Source organism: Oryctolagus cuniculus, chromosome 2, assembly GCF_964237555.1.
Source record: "Oryctolagus cuniculus chromosome 2, mOryCun1.1, whole genome shotgun sequence".
NCBI classification, from domain to species: domain Eukaryota; kingdom Metazoa; phylum Chordata; class Mammalia; order Lagomorpha; family Leporidae; genus Oryctolagus; species Oryctolagus cuniculus.
In genome coordinates this window covers 128,076,014-128,098,762 of record NC_091433.1, presented here as the reverse complement: position 1 = coordinate 128,098,762, position 22,749 = coordinate 128,076,014, and the positions used below count along the sequence as shown (strand labels likewise).

General features: G+C 52.1%; 1 protein-coding gene across 2 annotated transcripts in view; it reads left to right on the top strand.

Moving 5' to 3' along the window:
* The window catches only part of HK2 (hexokinase 2), a 61,353-nt gene extending 38,850 nt beyond the window's left edge, over positions 1-22,503 (top strand). For both annotated transcript variants that reach the window (XM_002709709.5, XM_070068862.1), the window contains 15 exons: positions 1,548-1,667; positions 2,295-2,390; positions 3,026-3,125; positions 3,381-3,564; positions 6,401-6,556; positions 7,677-7,910; positions 8,936-9,240; positions 10,478-10,626; positions 10,809-10,928; positions 13,504-13,599; positions 14,056-14,155; positions 14,250-14,433; positions 16,313-16,468; positions 17,838-18,071; positions 19,665-22,503. In XM_002709709.5, coding sequence (XP_002709755.1) covers positions 1,548-1,667; positions 2,295-2,390; positions 3,026-3,125; positions 3,381-3,564; positions 6,401-6,556; positions 7,677-7,910; positions 8,936-9,240; positions 10,478-10,626; positions 10,809-10,928; positions 13,504-13,599; positions 14,056-14,155; positions 14,250-14,433; positions 16,313-16,468; positions 17,838-18,071; positions 19,665-19,809 — 2,379 coding nt within the window. In that variant the 3' untranslated portion in view covers positions 19,810-22,503. The remainder of the gene's footprint in view (positions 1-1,547; positions 1,668-2,294; positions 2,391-3,025; positions 3,126-3,380; positions 3,565-6,400; positions 6,557-7,676; positions 7,911-8,935; positions 9,241-10,477; positions 10,627-10,808; positions 10,929-13,503; positions 13,600-14,055; positions 14,156-14,249; positions 14,434-16,312; positions 16,469-17,837; positions 18,072-19,664) is intronic.
* Positions 22,504-22,749: the final 246 nt, after the last annotated feature.

Here is a 22,749-nt window from a genome sequence, read left to right as displayed (position 1 = left end):
TCCAATGATGACCCTTGTCTCTGCAAAGCTTCTGCAGCTTCCTTCCTTTCCAGAAACTATTTGTATTAAACATTTGTAATGTACCAGGAAGAAGGTGCTGGGAATTTGTTTAACAGATCGTATAATCTACCTTCCATCAACTTCCTGAGAGCAGAGCAGAGCTTGCTGCGTGTCTCTCTAGAAATCCCATTTACATATAAAGCTAAATGTGTCATAGGCACGGCTGCCTGAGGGAGTTGGCGAGCCCCTTGCTGAGAATCCTTCCTGCTCTTGAGCGTGCTGTGGTTCGAAGGCAGAAGGTTCAGCATCAGCTGTGGTTCGTTTTGCACCTGACCAGATGGAAGGGCAGAATCCACCAGGAAGTTCCAGTAGCACTGGCCACCTTCCAGACTGGGTTGGCCTTGTCCTCCCGGATCCTTCCTGCTGCTCATACTCCAGGCGTCAGGGGAGCCCTAGGCCTCCCTCCCCTGACTTCTCAGTTCCGTGGTCAATGCAGATACACTCTGTTACCAGATTGCTGGGCCTACAGTAGATCAGGGCCTTTCTACTTGTGTTTCTAAGACTTTCCCAGGTGATGGTGTTGGTGGTGCTGGCCCAGGGCTGCATTTGAGAATATTTGGTTTAGGGAAATCTTTCTTGTTTCTTCTTGGAGAGGAAAGGGGTAGTGGTCCTCGTCCATCCCCCGCTGCCCTTGCCTTGCAGGTGTTGCCACTTGATCCACCTGGCCCTTGGAATGGGCTCAGTCTCTTCAGCTTCTGCTCACTTTTTGCACCACTGTGCCCCTGCCTCAACCTCCAAGCATCTGGAGGGCCATCAGATTCTCTTGGGATCCAAGTGGGCAAGAAGGAAGCCAGCCGAAAGCCCGGCTTGTTGTGACTGCACTGTCTCCGGGGCTCAGGGCTGCTGGTCTTCCTCCCTGTGGTCATGGTTGTGAGGCTGCCCCATCATACCTCGTGCTCTTTGCAGACTTGCTGGGGGTGTTCCATTTCCAAACCAAAGATAACTTCTTGGAGTTGCCTCCAGATTAGTTTCTCACAAAGATGCAGGGGAGGGAGGGATATGAAAGTTACTTATTTTGAAGTTGGTTTATAGGATGGCAACAGGAGAATGTCCCATTGCTTCCCCTGATCACAGGGGACAGAGTGCTAAAACACTTCTGGGCCATGAGACCGGCTGTTGTTTCTGGTAAGATAAGCAGCTAGGCCTGTGTGTCGGGGGTTCTGATAGGGCCCCTCTGGGATGCTGTGACTGTCTGCTTAACTTCGGCCTCACAGGGGGATTTTCACAGTGATTTGGATAAGTGCTTTAAGTGGAAGACAAGAAATACGACCTCTAGCTGTATATATTGACTTACATATATTGACTCACTTAATCATTTTGGTCACCCCATGAGGACAGGTCCAAGTGTCATTCCGGTGAACAAAGTCTTCAAAGGAGAAATGGATCTGGCACAAATTCTATTAGTTCCTTTCTGAGCCCAAAGCCCGTGCTCTCGCTCCCCGTGCTGTGCACCTCCCTGCTCATCTTTCTGTGTTGTATGCCCTTAGCTGTTCGACCACATTGCTGAATGCCTGGCTAATTTCATGGACAAGCTGCAAATCAAAGACAAGAAGCTCCCTCTTGGTTTTACCTTCTCATTCCCCTGCCACCAGACTAAACTTGACGAGGTAAGATGGGTTTTCCGACCCTTCTGTTGCTTTGTTCTTGGGGCTGGGTAGGCTGGGGTGGACTCCTGAGTCAAATGCTGCTTTGGTGTCAGTGGTGCCCTAAGGGGGTTGAATCTGGAGAGTTCTGTCCATCTGGGTGACTCTGTGTGTGTGTGTGTGTGTGTGTTGGGGGCGGGGGAGATGATGACCAAGTATCACAGAAATGAGGTGCTCTTATACCCTGCCCTCCACATATATTACACAGTCTCCTTCTCCTGCTTGGGGAAACAGGAATGAGAAATAGGGACACTCCTAATTCAAAGTGTTGTGATAAAGACCTTTGGAAGAAAGACATTTGAGGAATTAATGAGGTGGTTATAGAAGTATCTGTGTTTGGTAGTTCAATAGCCTGCTCTTGCTCCTTCTTGGGGCCAGTAAATCATGAAGGAGTGAAGCATTTTCTCTCCTTACCTGGTCTTTGCTGGGGCGTGAGTTTCTTGTCCTTGGGCTGGTCAGGAGGTAACACGCATGCTCAGTGCCTTTCGTTTAGCCCAGTGACCGAAGTCTGTGCTCATGGTGGCTATTTGAGGGCTACGGCCCCAGTTTCTAGTTGTGACCATCAATGTTCAATCCTTGATCCTTTTCCAGAGTTTCCTGGTGTCGTGGACCAAGGGGTTCAAGTCCAGTGGAGTGGAGGGCAGAGACGTGGTGGCTCTGATCCGCAAGGCCATCCAGCGGAGAGGGGTGAGTGGGGTGGGGGTGCTCGGGCCCGCAGACTTCTGCATCCACGCTGGGGTCTTTCCCTGTCTGTCTTCATACTTGGTGCAAGAAGCTTTCATGGAGCTTCAGGAGACCTTTCCTCTTGTGCCTGCTGTGCTCACCGGTAGTCTTGTGTGCGATAAGATGCTTCTGGGGCTCTAGATGATCCCAGCGATTGAGTAATCTTAGCGGCAGTGCAAGGAAAACCCTTTAGTTCTTCACCTGAGAAAGACTTGGATAGCAATTTCAAGTAAGAAAGTTGGGATGCTGTTGACAATGAGAATGCAATGGGACAGGGAGGGAAGATGAAGCTTTTATGGAAGAAGGGGAGAGAGAGACAAGAGGAGGAGGAGGAGGAGAGAGGAAGATGGGCTGTCTTAGTGCAGTGTTGGCTGTAACGTAGACTCCAGGGCTGCTGGTAGGGAAATTGTCCTCTGTGTTGGCCAAGCCACATGGGCAGTGATTCCAGCCATTTGACCGGATCTGGACCCAGAGTTCTAGCTCTGACCCTCCTGGCTGGGTTAGGCGGGGAAAAGCCCTGCTGCCCTGGAGCTGTGTGCCTGCTGGCCTTTTTCCATCTTCACATCTGAAACCCCCTGTGATGGTGATGGTTCCCACAGGACTTTGATATTGACATTGTGGCCGTGGTGAATGACACAGTTGGGACCATGATGACCTGTGGCTATGATGACCAGAACTGTGAGATTGGTCTCATTGTAGGTGAGTGGGCTCTGGCCAGTGGGTGGTAGGCTGGAAAGGGAGGGAGGACCTGTGATAGTTTGTACAGTCACTTTGGAGGACTAAGGCAGGACTTGTGGATTTGGGGACAGGAAAGGACCAGCCCCTGTACTGGGATGCACTGGGACTCTGGGGAGGAGACTCCTGGGCAGTCTCAGGACAGTGGTGTCAGAGGGAGGCCAGGCGCTGGCAATGGAAGGTGCGGGTGGGTGCTGAGTGGCATCTTGCTTTGGCCAGGCACGGGCAGCAATGCCTGCTACATGGAGGAGATGCGCCACATTGACACGGTGGAGGGGGACGAGGGGCGGATGTGCATCAACATGGAGTGGGGGGCCTTTGGGGACGACGGAATACTCAATGACATCCGCACCGAGTTTGACCACGAGATCGACATGGGCTCACTGAACCCTGGGAAGCAACTGTGAGTAGCCTCTTCCTGTGTGGCTGGGCTTAGGGCTTGGGCTTGGGAGCTGAGGTTGGGGGATGGCCAGTGCCAGGGGATGGTTTCCATGTTTCCTTTGTAGTGTAACATCCCCAAAAGGTTGATAAGGCACCCATCGGTTATGGAATATTTGTGACTACAGTTCACAGAGAGAGCTCTAGAAAACAGAGCCAAGTGTCGATGTCCTCCCTCTGTGTAAATTTTCCATGAAACTCTGAGCCACATAAGAAAATGATGTAAAGACGGTCAAGATTAGGATCTCAAGCATCTTTTGTAGCTCCCATCCCACCACTGTCTACAGGACAAGGCTTTGGCAGTTGGCTCCTAGTTACTGGTCAGTGGAGTCCCAGGCTTCCTGCCCCTGCTGCAGGCAGACCCAAGGCCTAGGGAGAGGCTGGCTAAGGAGCTGCCTTGGCCTCCTCCCTGGACTGTGGCCCAATCACGACCCGGATCGGATGAGGGCCCCCAGCATTTTGGACCCCAAGTGCTCTACTGTTCAGCCTTGCCGGACTTGGTTTTTAGTCACCTTTGACTCTTACAAAACATTATTTCACCCTTACATCTGCCAAACATCCCTTTTAAAGGTCTTAAAACCGGATTGCTGCAAACTCTGAAGGCAGTTGCAAAAGCATTTTGAGCAATGCACCACTCTGGTCTTCTTGTTGCTATGACGAAGTTAGGAAAGCCTGAATACAGATGTCTTCTTGGAGGTGAATGACTACCCTGTAAAGGTTGGCAGTGGCTAATCCTTTTCCATACAGGACAGGCCTTTCTTCCTCTTTAAGTCACAAGCTTCTCTCATGTGTTGAAATGTGGGACTGTGCACTTGAACTCTTTCTTAGAAGATGCTGGTTGTGTCTCCTATGGGTGACGAGAGCTTTATGAGCAGCAAAGTCACTCGCTCTCTGCCTGCCTCCCTTGCTGAGGCACACCCAAGTCATTCGGAGGAGCCATGTGTACTTAGAAAAGCCCAGAGACAGAACTGGCAGGAAGACGTTGGCAGCACATCCCTGGCTTGTCTTCAGAAGAGACAAAGGCTCAGAGGACATATGAGAGGGCTTCAAAAGGTTTGCGGAAAATGGAGTTAAAAGATAAGTTTATTTTGGTGCCCCCCCCCATGTTGAAATCCACATGTAGTTTTTCCATACTATGCATTTTCCACTCATGTTTTGCAAATTCCTCATTTTTGGTTTTTTTTTGCATCAAAGTAGACTTATCTCTTAATTGCATTTTTAATTTTTTTTTTATTTTTTATTTTTTATTTTTTTGACAGGCAGAGGGGACAGTGAGAGAGAGAGACAGAGAGAAAGGTCTTCCTTTGCCGTTGGTTCACCCTTCAGTGGCCGCTGCGGCCGGCGCACCTCGCTGATCCGATGGCAGGAGCCAGGTGCTTCTCCTGGTCTCATGGGGTGCAGGGCCCAAGCACTTGGGCCATCCTCCAATGCCTTCGCTGGCCACAGCAGAGAGCTGGCCTGGAAGAGGGGCAACCGGGACAGAATCCGGTGCCCCTACTGGGACTAGAACCCGGTGTGCCAGCACCGCTAGGTGGAGGATTAGCCTAGTGAGCCGCGGCGCCGGCCCTCTTAATTGCATTTTACATGAACTTTGACATGCCTTCATTTAGCAAATTTTCAGCTGGGTAACCCTGATGTTGTGACAGACAGTTCGCCTTCCCCCATACATCTCTAAGTAAATATTTTTCAAATGTTGACAAGAACAAAGTATTTAAAAATTCGGCACTTGAGAGCACCACTGGCCTTGGGGCCTCTGCTAACTTGTCAGAGAGCCGGCTTCCTGGGAGAAGATGTGCAAGCAGACACCTGAGATCCTTGCTGGTGAAGGCAGCATCCATGTGTTTAGTGCTGTAGATGTGCCCGTGCTCCCAGCCGCTTCCCCAGCCCGTCCTTAGCCCTAGAGCTGCCACACCTGTTCTTGAGCAGGTCACTGCCGGACGGCCTGGGTTTCCTCTCTCTTAGGTGATGCTGAGTCCCTTTCGCTCTCCTGCTCCGGCTCTCCCGGCTGTAACCTGTCCTGGTCAAGGCTGCAGGCCTTGGGAGTCTCTGCTCTCTGAGAACCAGATCCCTCCTGAGATACCCAGAAATGTCCCTTCTTTGCCAGGGCTTGGTTTCCTCTGTCACATAGTCCTGGCCAAAAGACCAACGTCTGAAGGCAACAGTGTCACCTGGTGTTGAAAAACTAAATTCGCCAGCTGCCCTTGCATCCTGGGGACCAGTGGCTATTCCTTGCCTCTTACCTATCCCTGCTTGCCTTATCATCTTGTCCCACCATCCTCAGGCCCTGGGTGGTTTGGAAACCAATTTCTCAGGAATCCACAAATGGACTGCAGGTGGAGGGCAGTGAGAGGTGTTGAGTTGCTAGGCCTATGCCCCATTTTCAATCTGATTGACTTTTTTCTCTTAAAAATAAATATTGGGGTTCTACGTAAGATTTTTTTAAAAAAGCATTTCATAGCTAGAGAAGAATTTTCAAAATCACCGCCCTACCCCTAACTCACTTTAGCCAAAATTCAGACTGTAACGGAATATTCCATACCCCTTGGATGCTGTTTGATTTGGCCGCTTGAGGCCCGGTAGGTCAAAGCCTGCAGGGAAGGCCAAGCCAGCCAGCTCCTGTAGGCCCCTGAGCTGTCACTTCGCCCAATGTCTCATTCCTGGGTTGTGCTGTCCGCGTGAACTCTTCTTTGTCCTCCAACCTCTATTGTCTGTTGAAGTTTCACATGTGTGCATCTTGCTTCCACAGGAAGGTTAGAGCTCATTGACAGGGCTTTAGTTCTCTGGTCTGTATGTCCGTGCAGATTTGAGAAGATGATCAGTGGGATGTACATGGGGGAGCTGGTCAGGCTCATCCTTGTGAAGATGGCCAAGGAGGAGCTGCTCTTCGGGGGAAAACTCAGCCCAGAACTCCTTACCACAGGCCGCTTTGAGACTAAAGATGTCTCCGATATTGAAGGGTAAGCTCCCATCCCCCACCTGTTTCCCACTGGGGCTAAGGAAGGGTGGACGGGCAACTGGGGGATGGGAGTGGATGCTGGCCTTGGACACTGCAAGCACGGGCCACAAGAGGGCGCTGCACAGCCTTAATCATGGCGGGCCCTGTGGCTTCACTTCCCTTACTGGTGTCCATTCTCGGAGCGTGCTGGCTCAGGTGCTAGGAGTGGTTGGCCTCAATGCGCAGGGACCTGGGCGTGAAAGATGGCCCCTCAATGACTCATAAGCACATGTCTCCTTTTCCTTCTCCTGAACGTCTAAAATTCCCCACAGGTGATTTTCAAAAAGGACTCTGGCCCGGCTGGGGTGCTAGTGCAGGTGGCTTTACTTTGGTTTTTGTGGTTAATGATGTCCCAACAGTCAGGCCTGATTGAAGTGGTCCTACTGTTTCAGGGACCAGAGAGCAGAGAGGAAGTGATTTTGATATCAGACGGAACAATCAAACCGTTCAAAAGCCTTAAGATGGAACTCTTCAGGGAACTGTGTCTACTTGTTGCTAACCGCCAAGTGGATGAAAGTATTCCTAACTCGTGAGGTGTTTAGTTTCCCTCAGCATGCTAGCACTGGCCCTGGACTGCTGTCTGAAGGCACAGAGAGATTCTGACTGTGCTAGAGAGGAAACAGGCAGACACTAGCTGGATTCAGGCACATCAGCAGGGAGCTGGATTGGAAGTGGAGCAGTTAGGACTTGAACCGGCGGCCATGTGGGATGCCTGGAGGCTTAACCTTCTATGCCACAGCGCTGGCCTGAAATACTAGTTTTTCTCACTGGAGGCGAAGGGGGCAGCAGGAGGAGTAATAGGGCAGCTTTGTGAGGGTGTGACTTTGTGTGTGTGTGTGTGTGTGTGTGTGTGTGTGTCTGGGAGAGGAGCCTCAGGGTGGCCATGTTGTATTGTGCCCCCTCCTCCACTTTGTCCCTCCCTTGTGGTGGGCTGAGCAGTGACAGGGACTCTGCCCTCACTGGGAGCTGGAGTTTGCTGGAGCTGAGGGCTTGTCCTGCAAGCTGCTGCCTCCCTCCCACGAGCTCACAAACCCACAAGCCCATGTGCCCACATGCTCACGAGCCATCTTTCCAATTCCCAGGGAGAAGGATGGCATCAAGAAGGCTCTGGAGGTCCTCGTGCGGCTCGGCCTGGACCCGACACAGGAGGACTGTGTGGCCACTCACCGCATCTGCCAGATCGTGTCCACGCGCTCGGCCAGCCTGTGCGCGGCCACGCTGGCGGCTGTGCTGCGGCGCCTCAAGGAGAACAAGGGCGAGGAGCGGCTGCGCTCCACCATCGGGGTCGACGGCTCTGTCTACAAGAAACACCCGCAGTGAGTCAGCCTCCTGGGGCCCTGGGGGACCCCACGGGCAGGCCGCTTCCGTTTTGCCTCCCAGGGTGGGGTGGGTGGACTATGGAGCATGAGTCTGAGGGTCTCAGCCCTGACGTGAGAGGTGGTGGTTCCTGAAGACTGCACGTGACGTGGGCCCCACATGGAGCTCCCCTAGCTGCTGCACACTTTCCCAGTGCGTCCCTCTGTTGAATTCCTGCTGGGTCCTCTGTCCAGGGCCACTACAGCCCAGTTGGTTTTCTGCCGCCCCTGCTGGCTATGGTATTCAGTATAGACTGTCCTGTTCCCGCCATGAACCCTCGGGCCCCATATGCCAAAATGTTCACATTCCGGTTGAGACCTGGAAGGCTCCCGTCTGCTAGCCCAGTGCCTCAGAAGCTTCCGCCTGCACGCTCTGAGGTTCTCAGAGGCAGGTTCTGGCTCAGAATGTCTGGGGTCAGCTCGCCACCCTGCATCTCTCTAACAGCGCCGGGGAGGCTGCTGGCCCGCAGCCCCGGGAGCAAGATCCTGGCTCAAAGTAGCCGCCACCTGGAGACTTTTTGCTGAACATACCTGTTACCCTTTGCTGCTCACATACTTTTGGGATCACGGGCAGAAGTGAGACCAAAGTCCAGAAGAACGTTCCTAGTTTTCCAATATTGGGTCTTTCCCAGGTAGCACCTAACGAAATGAGGGATGGAGCATGAAAAGTAGGTGGTGTCAGAATCAACTGATGGCACTGGGCGGCTCCAGCAGGGAGGGGGTCTCTACCATGTTGGGTAGAGGCACTTGGTGAGGAAGAGGAAGTCTTGTGTGACTGCGTTCGGGGGACAGTTACGTTCAGAGTAGGGTGACCCCAGCTGAATATCTGCATGTTTACACAGTGACCCCTGCCGTGGGAAAAGTTGGGGAGAGGCTGTCAGGGCAGCATCTGCTCCTGCAGGTGCCTTGGGGCTCTTGGGCTGAGAAAATGCATTGTCGGTTCTGACCGTGGACACCTGTCTCTTGTCCCGCATGGGCGACTGCAGTTTCGCCAAGCGTCTTCACAAGGCCGTGCGGAGGCTGGTGCCCGACTGTGATGTCCGCTTCCTCCGCTCCGAGGATGGCAGTGGCAAAGGGGCGGCCATGGTGACAGCGGTGGCCTACCGGCTGGCTGACCAACACCGAGCCCGCCAGAAGACCCTGGAGGCCCTGAAGCTGAGCCACGAGCAGCTGCTGGAGGTGAAGAGGAGGATGAAGTTAGAAATGGAGCGTGGCCTGAGCAAGGAGACCCACGCCGTGGCCCCGGTCAAGATGCTGCCCACCTACGTGTGTGCCACTCCCGACGGCACAGGTACGCGCGCGGCAGGCCTGCGCCTGGTGTGCTGGGCGTGCCTTTGCACCGGTGTGGATGTTGGCCATTCTCGTCGCATGTTCAGACCAGAACAGGTTCCGTCAGCTGTGTTAGTGGGGGATTCCAGGGTGTGATAAACACAACCAGGGTTTCCAACGGACAGTCATAGCAGTCGGTACTTTAGAATCCTTACTGTGGGTCCAACTTAATCTGTGTTAAGGTAACAAGATTAACGCCTCCTTTTGTTTATTAACAAGCTGCTGTATTTGGCAGGAAGCTGAGGCACAGAAAAGAAACCTGCCTAAGTTCAAACAATTAGAAAATGTCAGAGTAGGGATTCACACCCAAGAATTCAGTTTTCAGAGCCTTCTCTGGATTTGCAAACCGCGGCCCAAGGGTCAGATTTCGTTCATGTGTGTGTTTGTAAATAAAGTTTTATTAGAAGACAGCTGTGCCTGTTCATGTGTACATTGCCTGTGGCTGATGGAAACACTGAAGCAGTAATCAGTGGCTGGAGCAGAGACTGAATGGCCCACAAAGCTCAAGGTGTCTGGCCCTGTACAGAAGTATCTGGGTCCCTGTGTAGATCTTGTAAGCAAAGAAATGATGTTCTTGCAATTCTAAGGGAACCATCCATGAGCAGGCTGGTGGATGTAGCACAATGGGTACGGGTTCCTGAGGCAGCAGCCAGGACTTGGCCCTTGCTGAACCCTGTTCTGGCTGTGTGGCCTCAGGCAAGTGACTTACCCTAGCTCAGCCAGGTCTCAGTCATCCAAGAAGGAATAGATCCATCTCCTGCAGCGCTGCTAAGGGATTGGATGAGGACTGTGTAGCCTATTGTACTTGCTCAGCAGAGGAGGTGTTGCTCATTTTAAATAATTTCCCTTCCAGTTCCTTTAAAGATCTGGGCTCTGCTAGAGTCCTAGTATCCTAGAATCTAAACAGGGTGGCATCAGACTTGGCAGGAATGGTGTGTTTGGATGGCTTTAAGCGTCCTAGATCAGCATCCCCTGCCTTCTGCTGAGCTCAGTCTGACTTCTGGAGCCCCTCCACTTGCGTTCAAAGGATCCAGCAGGGATCTGGCCCAGGGGATCTTCACTGTTAGGTGGAGCTCACCGCCCATCACCCCCAAGGCTGGGGAGGGGCCCCTCCCCCAGGGGAGGGGCTTTCGACACGGCAGTCTGCCCTTGTGAGGTGGGGATGCCCCAGCTCACCACCTTCTGGGCCTCTTTTCCAGAGAAAGGAGACTTCCTGGCCTTGGACCTCGGAGGAACAAACTTCCGGGTGCTGCTGGTGCGGGTGCGGAACGGGAAGCGGCGCGGCGTGGAGATGCACAACAAGATCTACTCCATCCCGCAGGAGGTCATGCACGGCACGGGGGATGAGGTGAGGCGCACGCACTCTGGCAGGCCCCGGTGGACTTCTGGCCTTCGAGGTCAGCACCGTCTGCCCACCCTTGGCCTGGCCGGTCTTGGGCCCAGGCTTGCGTTTCTTCTGGATGCAGACCCTGTGGGGGGAGCCTGGCCTGGCCGGAGCCCCTCCCTGAGCGCCCCCACTTGGCCCTGCAGCTCTTTGACCACATCGTGCAGTGCATCGCCGACTTCCTGGAGTACATGGGCATGAAGGGCGTGTCGCTGCCGCTGGGCTTCACCTTCTCCTTCCCGTGCCAGCAGAACAGCCTGGACGAGGTAACGGCCCTCCCCGGTGTGCTCTGGGGACTGCTGAGCCGCGAGCAGGGAGGAGAGGGCGGCAGCGGCCAGGAGGAAGGAGCCACCCCTTGGTGGGAATGACTCAGTCCAGGCCGGTGGCGGTTAGGTAGGTTGGCTCAGCTGTAGCAGTCTTTGGGGTGCCGATCATGTGAATTAAAATATTAGCAACTTACATCTTCTAGGCACTTTTTTTTTTCCCTTAAAGATTTAATTATTTATTTGAAAGGGAAAGTTAGGGAGAGGCAAAAGGAGGGGAGGGGGGAAATCTTCCATCTGCTGGCTCACTCCCCAAATGGCTGCCATGGCTTCCGACTGAAGCCAGGAACCAGGAGATTCTTCCAGGTCTCCCACCTGGGTGTCAGGGCCCAAGCACATGGGCCATCCTCCGATGCTCTCCCAGGCGTATTAGCAGGGAGCTGGTTCGGAAGTGGAGCAGTAGTGACTCAAACTGGTGCTGCAGGCAGTGGCTTAACACACTGCACCAAGGCGCCAGCCCCAAGCACTTACTTTGTACCAGGTACTTCATGAGACTTCCTATGTGCCTTTATCTCCTGTGGTTCTCATAGCCACGACAAAGGGCCTTTGTATACAGCCTGGGCGCGGCCAAGCTGCGATTTCAATTCTGGCTTCCTGACACCTGAGTCCATGCTCGCCATGATGCTGCTGCAGGCCCTCTTCACAGGATCAGGACGTGTTCATTCTGCCTCCTGTTGTGCGGACGCCTTGGCTCTTCCCTAGTCTCCCCTTTGCCTCTCATTCCCCTTCAGCTGGCCTTGGATCAAGGACATGGTTCTCGGCACGAGGGCACTGAGAAGTGGAAGGGAACTGAAGGGGCGATGCCTGGGTGTGGGCTGAGGACTGGTGTGGCAGATATCCGAACACCGTCATCTAAGCCGTTTTCTCTCTGTAGCTGCCCGCATGCTTGCTGTAGGTGCCTGGCGTGTGTGCTGTGGACGCAGTTGCTGGGTACACAAGGCTTGGCTCCTGCCTTAGACACTTACAGATAAGAAGCGAGCTTGGAAGTGAGAGCTGCTGCTTGGAGCACAGCACCACTAGGAGGTGAATCCCTAAGGACGTGCAGTGAGACGTTAATCTGCTCATGCACCTGGGGCCCACAAGGAGCCCTTGGAACAAGGCGGAGGACGGAGGTGATGGGGAAGAAAGGCAGACAGGCCTGGCCGGTGTGGGGAAGGCCATGCGGGTAGAGGTGGCCAGAGCAGAGGAGCCCACCCCTGTGATGAGGAAAGGCCAGCGTGTCCCACAGCGTCCCTGGAACACTGACCCTCAAGTTGCTCAACTGAGTTTTATGAACGCCTCCTCCTTCTCCCTCCCCTTAGAGTTCAGCTCCCTATGCGCACTGGTATTATTAAGGTTTTGGGAAATCCTACAGCGGAAACCCTGCTTAGGGGTGGGTGTGTGGCCTGGTAGTTAAGATGCTGGGTTGAAATGTGTGCATCCTGCCGGCGCCGCGGCTCACTAGGCTAATCCTCCACCTTGCGGCGCTGGCACACCGGGTTCTAGTCCAGGTCGGGGCACCGGATTCTGTCCTGGTTGCCCCTCTTCCAGGCCAGCTCTCTGCTGTGGCCTGGGAGTGCAGTGGAGGATGGCCCAGGTGCTTGGTCCCTGCACCCCATGGGAGACCAGGATAAGTACCTGGCTCCTGGCTTCGGATCAGTGCGATGCGCCGGCTGCAGCATGCCGGCCGCGGCGGCCATTGGAGGGTGAACCAACAGCAAAGGAAGACCTTTCTCTCTGTTTCTCACACTGTCCACTCTGCCTGTCAAAAAAAAAAAAAAAAAAAAAAAAAAAAAAAAAGGAAATGTGTGCATCCTACATTGGAGTGCCTGGATTCAAGTCCTGGCTTCACTCCCAATTTCAATTTCCTGCTAATGTGCATTGTTGGAGATTGATGAGCAGGGGACTGCCCATGTGGTTGGGTCCCTGCCACCCACATGGGAAACCTGGATTGAGTTCCTGGATCATGGCTTCAACCTGACACAACCTGAGCTGTTCTGGGCATTAGGGGTGTGAGCTAGCAGCTGAGAATTCCTCCTCTTTCTCTTGGTCTCTATTCCTCTGGGGAAAAAAAAAGGCTCATAGACACAGGAATCTGAAAATGAAGAGACACGCTGTGTGCTATATAAAGGACAGGGATAGGGAAGAGTGCCCAGTGAAGGAGACACGTGTAGAGGGACATTTGCATGGTACTTATGAGCCCATTCATCAGCAGCAGGCCTGGAGGTGGGTCCTGCTCCTCTCTCCTAAGCTGGAGACTGGGTAAGTTGTTCTGGAACCTGAGTTACCTATGAAGTGGGCCTGATAGTGATGAAGGCTCCACAAGCTGGCTGTGAGGGTGAAATGAGGCAACACACGTGATCTGTATGCTTAGCCCAGCAGTGTGTAGAAGGCGCTCAGTAAACCCATGCATGTCCCTGAGAAGTGGGGTTAGCACTCCTCGTGCGTGAGGTTGAAAGCTGGAAGTGCAGCCGGGCCCCTGGGAATGACTCGGGAACCCTTCTCTGACTTCCTGTCCATGCCCACGTGTGGTTTTTAGAGCATCCTCCTCAAGTGGACGAAAGGCTTTAAGGCATCCGGCTGTGAGGGCGAGGACGTAGTCAGCCTGCTGAAGGAAGCCATCCACCGGCGAGAGGTGAGAGACGTGGCATCTCCTTGATGCCTGAAATGCATTCAGAAACGGAGGGGAGCATTAAGGACAGGTGCACTGGTCAGGGAGGGGGAGGAAGTGCCTAATTCACTGCATAATTATTGAGTGTCCCCTCCGTGTCAAGCCCTGCTGTTGGCCTGGGGATTCAGGAGTGGCCACAGCAAAGTCTTGTTCTGTAAACATAAACCCCAAGGCCCAGTGGCAGGTGCTCTTCAGGGCTGTGACGAGCAATGAAGTTGGGTGGGAGTGAGCAGATAAGAGTGGGTGGGCTGGGGAGGAGCACCTGAACAGCACGGCTAGGGGTGGTCTCTCTGAGGAGGTGACATCTGAGCAGACGTGAACAAAATAAGAATTTGAAACATTACAGTCATGTAAATCTCTGGAGAAGTCTGGAAGTCGGGGGCTCACTGGTGGCCTTGGCCTGTGCTTCTGTCCTCTCAGGAGTTTGACCTGGACGTGGTTGCCGTGGTGAATGACACCGTGGGAACCATGATGACCTGTGGCTACGAAGACCCTCACTGTGAAGTCGGCCTCATCGTTGGTGAGGACCGGACTGCCCTTCTGTGTGGGGATGCAGGGACTCAGGAGGGCGGGAGGCCAGGGCTGAGCAGGGCTCGCGCTTCTCTGACTGGCAGGCACGGGCAGCAATGCCTGCTACATGGAGGAGATGCGTAACGTGGAGCTGGTGGACGGGGACGAGGGGCGGATGTGCATCAACATGGAGTGGGGGGCCTTCGGGGACAACGGGTGCCTGGACGACTTCCGCACAGAATTCGACGTGGCTGTGGATGAGCTTTCCCTCAACCCTGGCAAGCAGAGGTAGGCGCCCAGCTCGTGTGGATCCTGCATCCCAGGACTGCATGGTGAACAGCCATCAGACCTTCTGTGTCAGCATTTCCCGAGATAACTCGTTCTCTTGCGGGGTTAGCAGAGGAGGTTGCTTTGGGAAGGTTTCTTGTCAAGTGCACACGAGAAGCTGTGACTTAGTTGGTGTAGGCAGCAACTGTCGCCCCAAGGCTGGGAGAGCAGGTGGGAGAGGCACCATAGCCAGGACTGTGAGGAAAACAAATTGGAAGGGCAGACACCTGCTGCTACCAGGGTGAAGAGGTGTTGCTAGTGCAGGTGGGAGTCAATCTTTTCTTCCTCCATCCATTAGCATCCAGTGTCCTCTGTTGTCAGAACTGAGCAGGGGACCAGTCCCGGTGTCACAAAGCTCCACGTATGGTGGGGACGAGGGTCTGAGCTCAGAGACAATGCCTGAAGGTCTAACATACTTTTCATTAGGAAAATGTTACCTGTGGCTGGCGGCGCAGCTCACTAGGTTAATCCTCCGCCTTGCGGCACTGGCACACCGGGTTCTAGTCCCAGTCGGGGCGCCGGATTCTGTCCCGGTTGCCCTTCTTCCAGGCCAGCTCTCTGCTGTGGCGCGGGAGTGCAGTGGAGGATGGCCCAAGTGCTTGGGCCCTGCACCGCATGGGAGACCAGGAGAAGCACCTGGCTCCTGCCATCGGATCAGTGCGGTGCGCCGGCCGCAGTGCGCCAGCCACGGCGGCCATTGGAGGGTGAACCAACAGCAAAGGAAGACCTTTCTCTCTGTCTCTCTCTCTCACTGTCCACTCTGCCTGTCAAAATAATAATAATAATAATAAAAAAAAAAGTTACCTGTAGTGTTTCCTAACTGCATTAATTAGGGATCCTAGTTCTGCAGAATGCACTTTGCAAAACATTTATCTAGAGTAGCGGTCCCAGCCTACAAAGGTATAGGTGCCAGGTAGGCAGCATTACAGAAGGAAGCAGGCTGGGGCAAGACATGGTGGGTAGCTGCGGGATCTTGGTTGAAACTGGAGACCTTGACTTTTTTTTTTTTTAGAGTAATTGATTTATTTGAAAGGCAGAGTTAGAGAGAGAGAGAGAGAGAGAGAGAGAGAGAGAGAGATCTTCCATCTGCTGGCTCACTCCACTAATAGCCGCAATAGCAAGGACTGAGTCAGGCTAAAGCCAGGGGATTGGAACTCCATCCAGGTCTCCCCCTCCCAGAGGTCCAAGCACTTGGGTCACCCTCTGCTGCTTTCCTAGCTGCATTAACAGGGATCTGGATCAGAAGTGGGACAGCCAGGACTGGAACCAGTACCCATATTGGATGCCAGTGCTGCAGGCAGCAGCTTAACTGGCTGTGCCACAGTGGCGGCCCCAACCTTGACTTTTTGAATGGTGTTGTGCTGGGCCAAAGACCCTCAAGTCATTGGCATGGTCATGTTCGGTTCCAGTAGCCAGGACAAGGAGTCTACAGTTGTTATTAGTGATTTGATTTGTGCTGGATAGGCCCAGAAGAAAGCATGCCAAATGTCTAGTGAAGTTAGGGATTAAGATGGCATCCGAATGTGGTGGGGTTTGTGTGTGTGCTTCCTCTTGAGGAATTGGGAGTAGGCCTTGGAAATGATCCAGGAAGGTGGGACAGTTCCAGGGAGCCCTGTGGGCCTTGTGCGCCACCATCAGTTTGGCTGCGGGTGACAGATCAGCATGTGAGAACACCAGGTATCTTGCCCAAGTGAACTTGGTGGTGTTACCTTTCACGCTAAGAGGAGTCAGCATGCCCTCGATTTTCTCGTGCGTTGGGATGACTGAGCTGGCCTCTTCATGTCTCAGCACATCCTGCCCCCTTCCAGTTTAACCTCCATGAACGTTGCCCACCCTGCAGGTTTGAGAAAATGATCAGTGGCATGTACCTGGGCGAGATCGTCCGGAACATCCTCATCGATTTCACCAAGCGTGGGCTGCTCTTCCGAGGCCGCATCTCAGAGCGACTTAAGACCAGGGGAATCTTTGAAACCAAGTTCCTGTCTCAGATTGAGAGGTGAGAGTTTTAAGCTTGGGGCAGGGTGAGACTACGTCCTCCATTTTTCTCTTGGCTAGAAAAGCTAACGGAGCCACAGATCCAGGAAGATCAGGGCATGGCTTTTACAAAGGTCACTTCCGAGGCCAAGACATTGCTATCTCCAGGGTCATAATGGATAGGGGTCATTTTAGGCGCAAATATAGTCCTGCATCACCAAACAGTGAGGATACATCATGGGCCCGCTGCCTGGCTACGGTCCTCCGTTGACCAAAATGTCATGATGCGGTGCATGACCACATGTCACATTCTCATGCAAGATCATGCTAAGCATGGCACGAGGCCACACGAGGTGATATTGTTGGGTTTCAGACCACCTACCTAAGGTAGATGGATGCCTGTTCGTAGGATGTCAGTTGACATGGACAGGGGGAGATAACCCCCTAAAGCACCAGGTTCTCCGGGAGTTCCTTGTTCCCAACTGCCTGCCGTGGTCACCAGGTAACCGGAACTGAGGAAAGAGCTAAACGTCAGGCAGTGTAGACCTGGTCTTCTGTGGCCCAGGGTAACAGCACAGCCTTAGTTACTAAAGGGCTCTGACACTGACTTTTGAATTTGGAGATTTTTCTGCCATTGGATTGGTACTCATCAGACCAGTGCTTCTCTACAATCCAAGAGCAGAAAAATCTCCAAATTCAGATGTCAATGTCAGAGCCCTTTAGTTACTAAGGCTGTGCTGTTACCCTCGGGGCATGGAAGACCAGGCACTGGCCAGCTGCTGTGAATGGGCCCCTAGGGCTTCACACCAGTGAATAGAAAATGTATTCTGGTTTATGTGTCTCTCTATGAGCAAGGAGATGGTTCCCAAAATAGCCCCTCTCCTATGATAGAGTTTGTTCTTCCTACCATTTTATTTATATTTGTTTCATAAATAGAGCATAAGCTGAGTTCAGACCACAGGGAACAGGGCAGCAGAAATAGAGCAGGAGTCCGTCGCTGGTCAGCTCTTGCTTCTCCTGCAGACCCAGGAACAGCAGTGAAAGAAAGGACATAAGAGCTTTGCAGCTGGGACTGCCACATCTGGGCATTCGCACTGCCTTTACTATTTCCAAGTGCATGGAAGACACAGGTTTTGAGTCTCAGTTTTGTGGTGCAGTGCCCTACCTTGCCTGGACAGGGTGGCATGGGAGCTGCTCCTTCATGTTCCTGTCATTCTCAGGCAGAGCAGTGTGGTCCAGTGTGTGGGATCGGGAGCCACCTCACAGGCCACGCTCCCCAGAGGGCCAGACCCCCATGGAGCCACTCCTGGTAGAGGATCCAGGCCCGGGAGTGGGGGCCACGAGCTCTCGTGGCACATGGCTGACCACCCACTGTCTCTTTCTTGCTCCAGTGACTGCCTGGCCCTGCTCCAGGTCCGTGCCATCCTGCACCACTTGGGGCTCGAGAGCACCTGTGATGACAGCATCATCGTCAAGGAGGTGTGCACTGTGGTGGCGCGGCGGGCAGCCCAACTCTGTGGCGCAGGCATGGCCGCCGTGGTAGACAAGATACGAGAAAACCGGGGGCTGGACACTCTCAGAGTGACAGTGGGCGTGGACGGGACCCTCTACAAGCTGCATCCTCAGTGAGTATCTGGGCTCAACCCTTCCGCTGGCTTCCTCTTCCACCTCTCCACTCTCCTCCTTCTCTCTTTCTTAGAAACGTTTTATGGTGGCTTAATCAGCCATTCTGAGGAGTGTGACTATATACTGTGCGTTACAGTTTGAAGACCAGAAGTAGGCCTGTGTTTGTCTGAGCCCCTCTGCAATCACAACTTCGCTACGCCACAGACAAGTTCTGTTTTGAATGAATCTCTTGCTTTTCTTTCCACCGTGGATCCATGTGTCTAGCTCTGTTGGTTAGTTTACATGGAATCGTGGGATCTCTTCCGTGAATGGCTTTTCCCACACAGTGTGCATGGTTTTGAGATGATGCATCCACACTAAAGTATGCGGTTGTAGTTCATTCACGTGCGGGGCTGGAGAGCATGCCCTTTTGAGTATATCACAGGTCATTCTACTGTTGAAGTGACTTCTGGATTTGACTATTTCAAACAGTGCTGTTGTGAGTGTTCTAGTTCTATGCTGGAACGCAAGCAAGAGTTTTTTTCCTACAGTCTAGAGCGGGAGTTGGCAAATCACAGTCACTGACTGTTTTTGTCGATGTTTTGTTGGAACTCAGCCTGGCCTATTTGTTGACGTCTTGTCTGGTCGCTCGCATGCTACCATGGCAGAGTAGTCAAAACAGACCAAATGGCCTTCAAAACTGAAAGTATTTCCTACCCGATCCCTTACAGAAACTTGGCCATCCTTTCATCCGTCTCTCTTCTTCTTTTTCTACCCTTATCTCCATTTCTCTGTTCTCTTCTTCTCTCATTTGCACATGTTTTGAATAATTTATTGTGAGGACAGGAAGTGCCCCAGACTTTGTCCCCTGGAAGACTTTCAGCTGAAGGTTAAGGAGTAGACCCACGCCCTGGCTGGAGTAGGAGACAGGGAGTCTTTCACTGAACTCTTTACCGCTTGCATCGTAATTTGTTTTAAGAGATTCTTCTAGAGTCTACACAGTTAGTGAAGGAGCCTTTTCTTGATCAGTGTCACTGCAAAAAAGGGGCCTGCATTCTAGATGACGACTAGGAGGGGGTCAGAAACCCAGCCCCCAGCCCCCAGCCCCCAGCCCCGGGGTCGAGTGCAGATTCCCCTAGGGAGAACATCCTGACCTGCTGGGAAAATGTGTGCCTTTTGTGTTCAGTGGCATTTTGGAGTGGATGTGGTTTGATGTGAGGCAGCGCCCTTGGAAAATATAAAATTATATGCCCTGCTGAGTTTTGGAATGAGCTCTGCACTTCTGCAGGGCAAGCTCGTGGCTTCTCTCACTGTTGAACTGCTCTTTCACTGATGAGTTTTCAGGGCATAATTTGCCAGAATCTCTGACATTTGTCCCAAAGGTGAGTCCTAGTCCCCTCAACTGCCCACTGTGATATAGAACTTGAGCATAGTACTAGCATCCCCAAGCCCCTGTTTTCTGGTAGGTAACAGGTAATAAATGTTTCCTGCATTGTAGCTGTCATCCTTCTCAGTTATAGTCACTGCTGGGTCTCCAGGGTCACTTCCTAGGGTCTCATCTCTGAGGACACAAATCCGTCCCGACTAAGGGGCTTTTCTCCTGTGTCTTCCAGCTTTGCTAAAGTCATGCACGAGACGGTGAAGGAACTGGCTCCGAAATGTGACGTGTCCTTCCTGGAGTCAGAGGATGGCAGTGGCAAGGGGGCGGCTCTCATCACGGCCGTGGCCTGCCGCATCCGCGAAGCCGGACAGCGATAGGACCCCTGGCATCACAAGGGACTTCTGGTTCCTCCCTCCCTGGTTTTAAATCATAAAGCATCACCCCTTGTGCCAGAGACCAACCCCTTGGCAGAGAGGATCCCATTGGACTGGGTTTTGTCTCTGTAATTACTCACTGTAGAGTTCGGTACCTCAGCCTTGGCCCTTCTCCGATACATACACGTTGGAGTAAGAATTTGTCCACACCGGTCACAACCAGCTCCATCGGTTTTCTTAAAACTAGAAAAAGAAATTAACTCTTAGTAATAATACCCCTGATCGTATTCCACATCCCTATAGATTCCAAAGGATAGGGATGCCGATGGAGAGAGCTATTCATCGTGGAGCCTGAACGTAGCGTTCTCTGTGAAGAGCAGCCCCCAGCGTGGGTCCTGCTGATCCCATCAGAGACCTGGGTGGTCTCATCCAAGTGAGCCTGATTCTCCTGCAGACAACTGGGGGGTAGAAGGAGAGGTGGCAGTGGAGGGAACGGGTTTCCACGGGGCAGCCGCTCTTCAACCTCATCTATATGTGTTTGCCCTGTGGATTCCAGCATTTGCTCTCCCTGGAATCAAGAATCCCATGTCTGGGCAATGAAACCAAAGCCAGGAATCGATACTTCTTGCACCTGGGCTCAATGCAGGTGCATGGATCATCCATGAACAGTGGACCTCTGCGGGAGGGAGAGCATTTCGGTTTGTTTTTAAGATTGTTTTTCCTGTAAAAGTGAAAACACTGTATTTTCATTTTAATTTATGTTTGAAATTTATTTAGTTGAGGAAGTAGGTCTGTTTCATGTTGACATGTAATGGTCAATTGTATGTAATGTATTTATATGTTAATTTGTTATGTATATAGAACTGCAGAGTCTCCGTGGACTTGGCCTCATAAGTAGATTAGTGTAGTTAAAGATGGAAGGTGACAGTACTGACAGAGTTACTAGAAATACCTCGTTCACCTGCCGGAAGAGAAGGGAAGCCTCTCCTGGGTGAGTGAATGGCAAAGCAGCCGCCGTCTATCACTTCCTTCCCTGTAGGCTTAGGAACATTTGGAAGGCAGGGACAGGGACAGGAGTTGGGCCTGTGGCTTGGAGAAGGAACCACAGCAATTGCTGCTCCGTCTAGAGACTCTCCTGGTGCAACAAGGAAACCAAAGGATTCATTTCACATGGACTCATTGTGTAGACATCTTTATTCTCTTTTTAGGGCAGTGAGCACTCACGGTACTTCAGAGTTCTGAGAAGATGAAGGAAGCCACCAAAAATGTGTAAAAATCGCTATCTAATCATCAAACCAAAACGAAGCAATTAAATAACCAAACAAAACCTCAGGGACATTTGTTGTCAATGTATTAGTGCCCTCCTAGAAAATGACACCTTGGGTTTGTTTAGTGAATGTTTTGCAGGAAGCATCCATGTGCTTTCTTAGGCTGAACTGGCATTGGTGTGCTGACCGTTTTTGTGTTTTATACACAGTATTTATTTCAAACTGTTGGGAGGGATGGCAGTGTTATAAAAGCTTCCCTACCCTATTCTTACAGAGTGTGATTAATTCTGAACCCCCAAGGCCCATTTCTGCCCCCAGATATGCACAACCACAGCCATTCAACCTGGACACACGTAGGGGCCAGAGCTGTGGCTTAGTGGGGTGAGACTGCCGGCATCCCATATGGGCACCAACTCAAGCCCCAGCTGCTCCACTTGCAATCTAGCTCCAGGCTAATGCACCTGGGAAAGCAGTGGAAGATGGCCCCAGTGCTCGGATCTCTGCCACCTACATGGGAGACCCAGAGGAAGCTCCTGCCTCTGGACTTCAACCTGGCCCAACCCAGCCATTGTGGCCATTTGGGGAGTGAGCCCAGTGGGTGGAAGATGTCTCTCTTTCTCTCTGTCTCTCCTTCTGTCTTTAAAACTCTGCCTTTCAGATAAATAAATCTTTAAAAACAAAACAAAGTAAACCTGGACACATGTGATATAGAGAATGGCCTCGTAACACTACTAAATAAAATGCGAAGGTTGGAACGGGAATTTGAAGGATAGACTCAACTGCACCTGCTTTTTGCACATTTTCCAAACTTGTACTACAAACAAGGCTTGATTGTCACTTTTTAACAAAGCAAAGTAAAAAATAAGTGAAAACTCTCCAGCCTCCTGGGAAGCTCAGAAGGAATGGGCCAGTTCCTTCTCATTTGTTCCAGGCTCCCTTTGTCTGGGGTAGCTCCTCTGCTGTTCCCATCTGCACCAATTGAACCAGAATGTGGGCGCCTCCCTCTCTAATGAAAGCCGAAAGCCACCTGCAGGTTTGTGGGTCACAAAAAGGTACCTATGAAATAGAGATGAATTTCAACTTAAACTTGAAAATTAGACATCATCTGTGAAATGGCACATTTCTTAAAGGTAGTCGGGAAGCATGTGTAACTATTAAAGATGTGTTGTTGGTTTCTAAAAAGGAATGATGGAAATGCATTTTAAAAATGTTTGTGTTCCCAGCGTTTGGGTGACAGCTCCTAGCTGCTGCTGCTGCTTTGCTTGGTGTAAATACAGTGGGTCTCAGTCTTTGGGGTGTGCTGACAAGCGCATCCTCTCAAATCCTTGAGCACTCAGTCTAGTGAAGATGTTGTCATGTACAATAAAGAACTAGTTGAATTAACTATGTGATGTTAACTATTATTAATAAATTTTAACATTTTTCAAAATAGTGTGTGATTCTTGGACACTTTCAAGAGTATGTTTATTTCGGGGGCATAACCATACTTCCAGAGCTGGTGCTGAGGGAAAGCTGCCCCCTGCAGCACCAGCATCCCATATGGGCGCCAGTTCTAGTCCCGGCTGTTCCTCTTCCGATCCAGCTCTCTGCTATGGCCTGGGATGGCAGTAGAGGATGGCCCAAGTTCTGGGCCCCTGCACCATGTGGGAGACCGGGAAGAAGCTCCAGGTTCCTG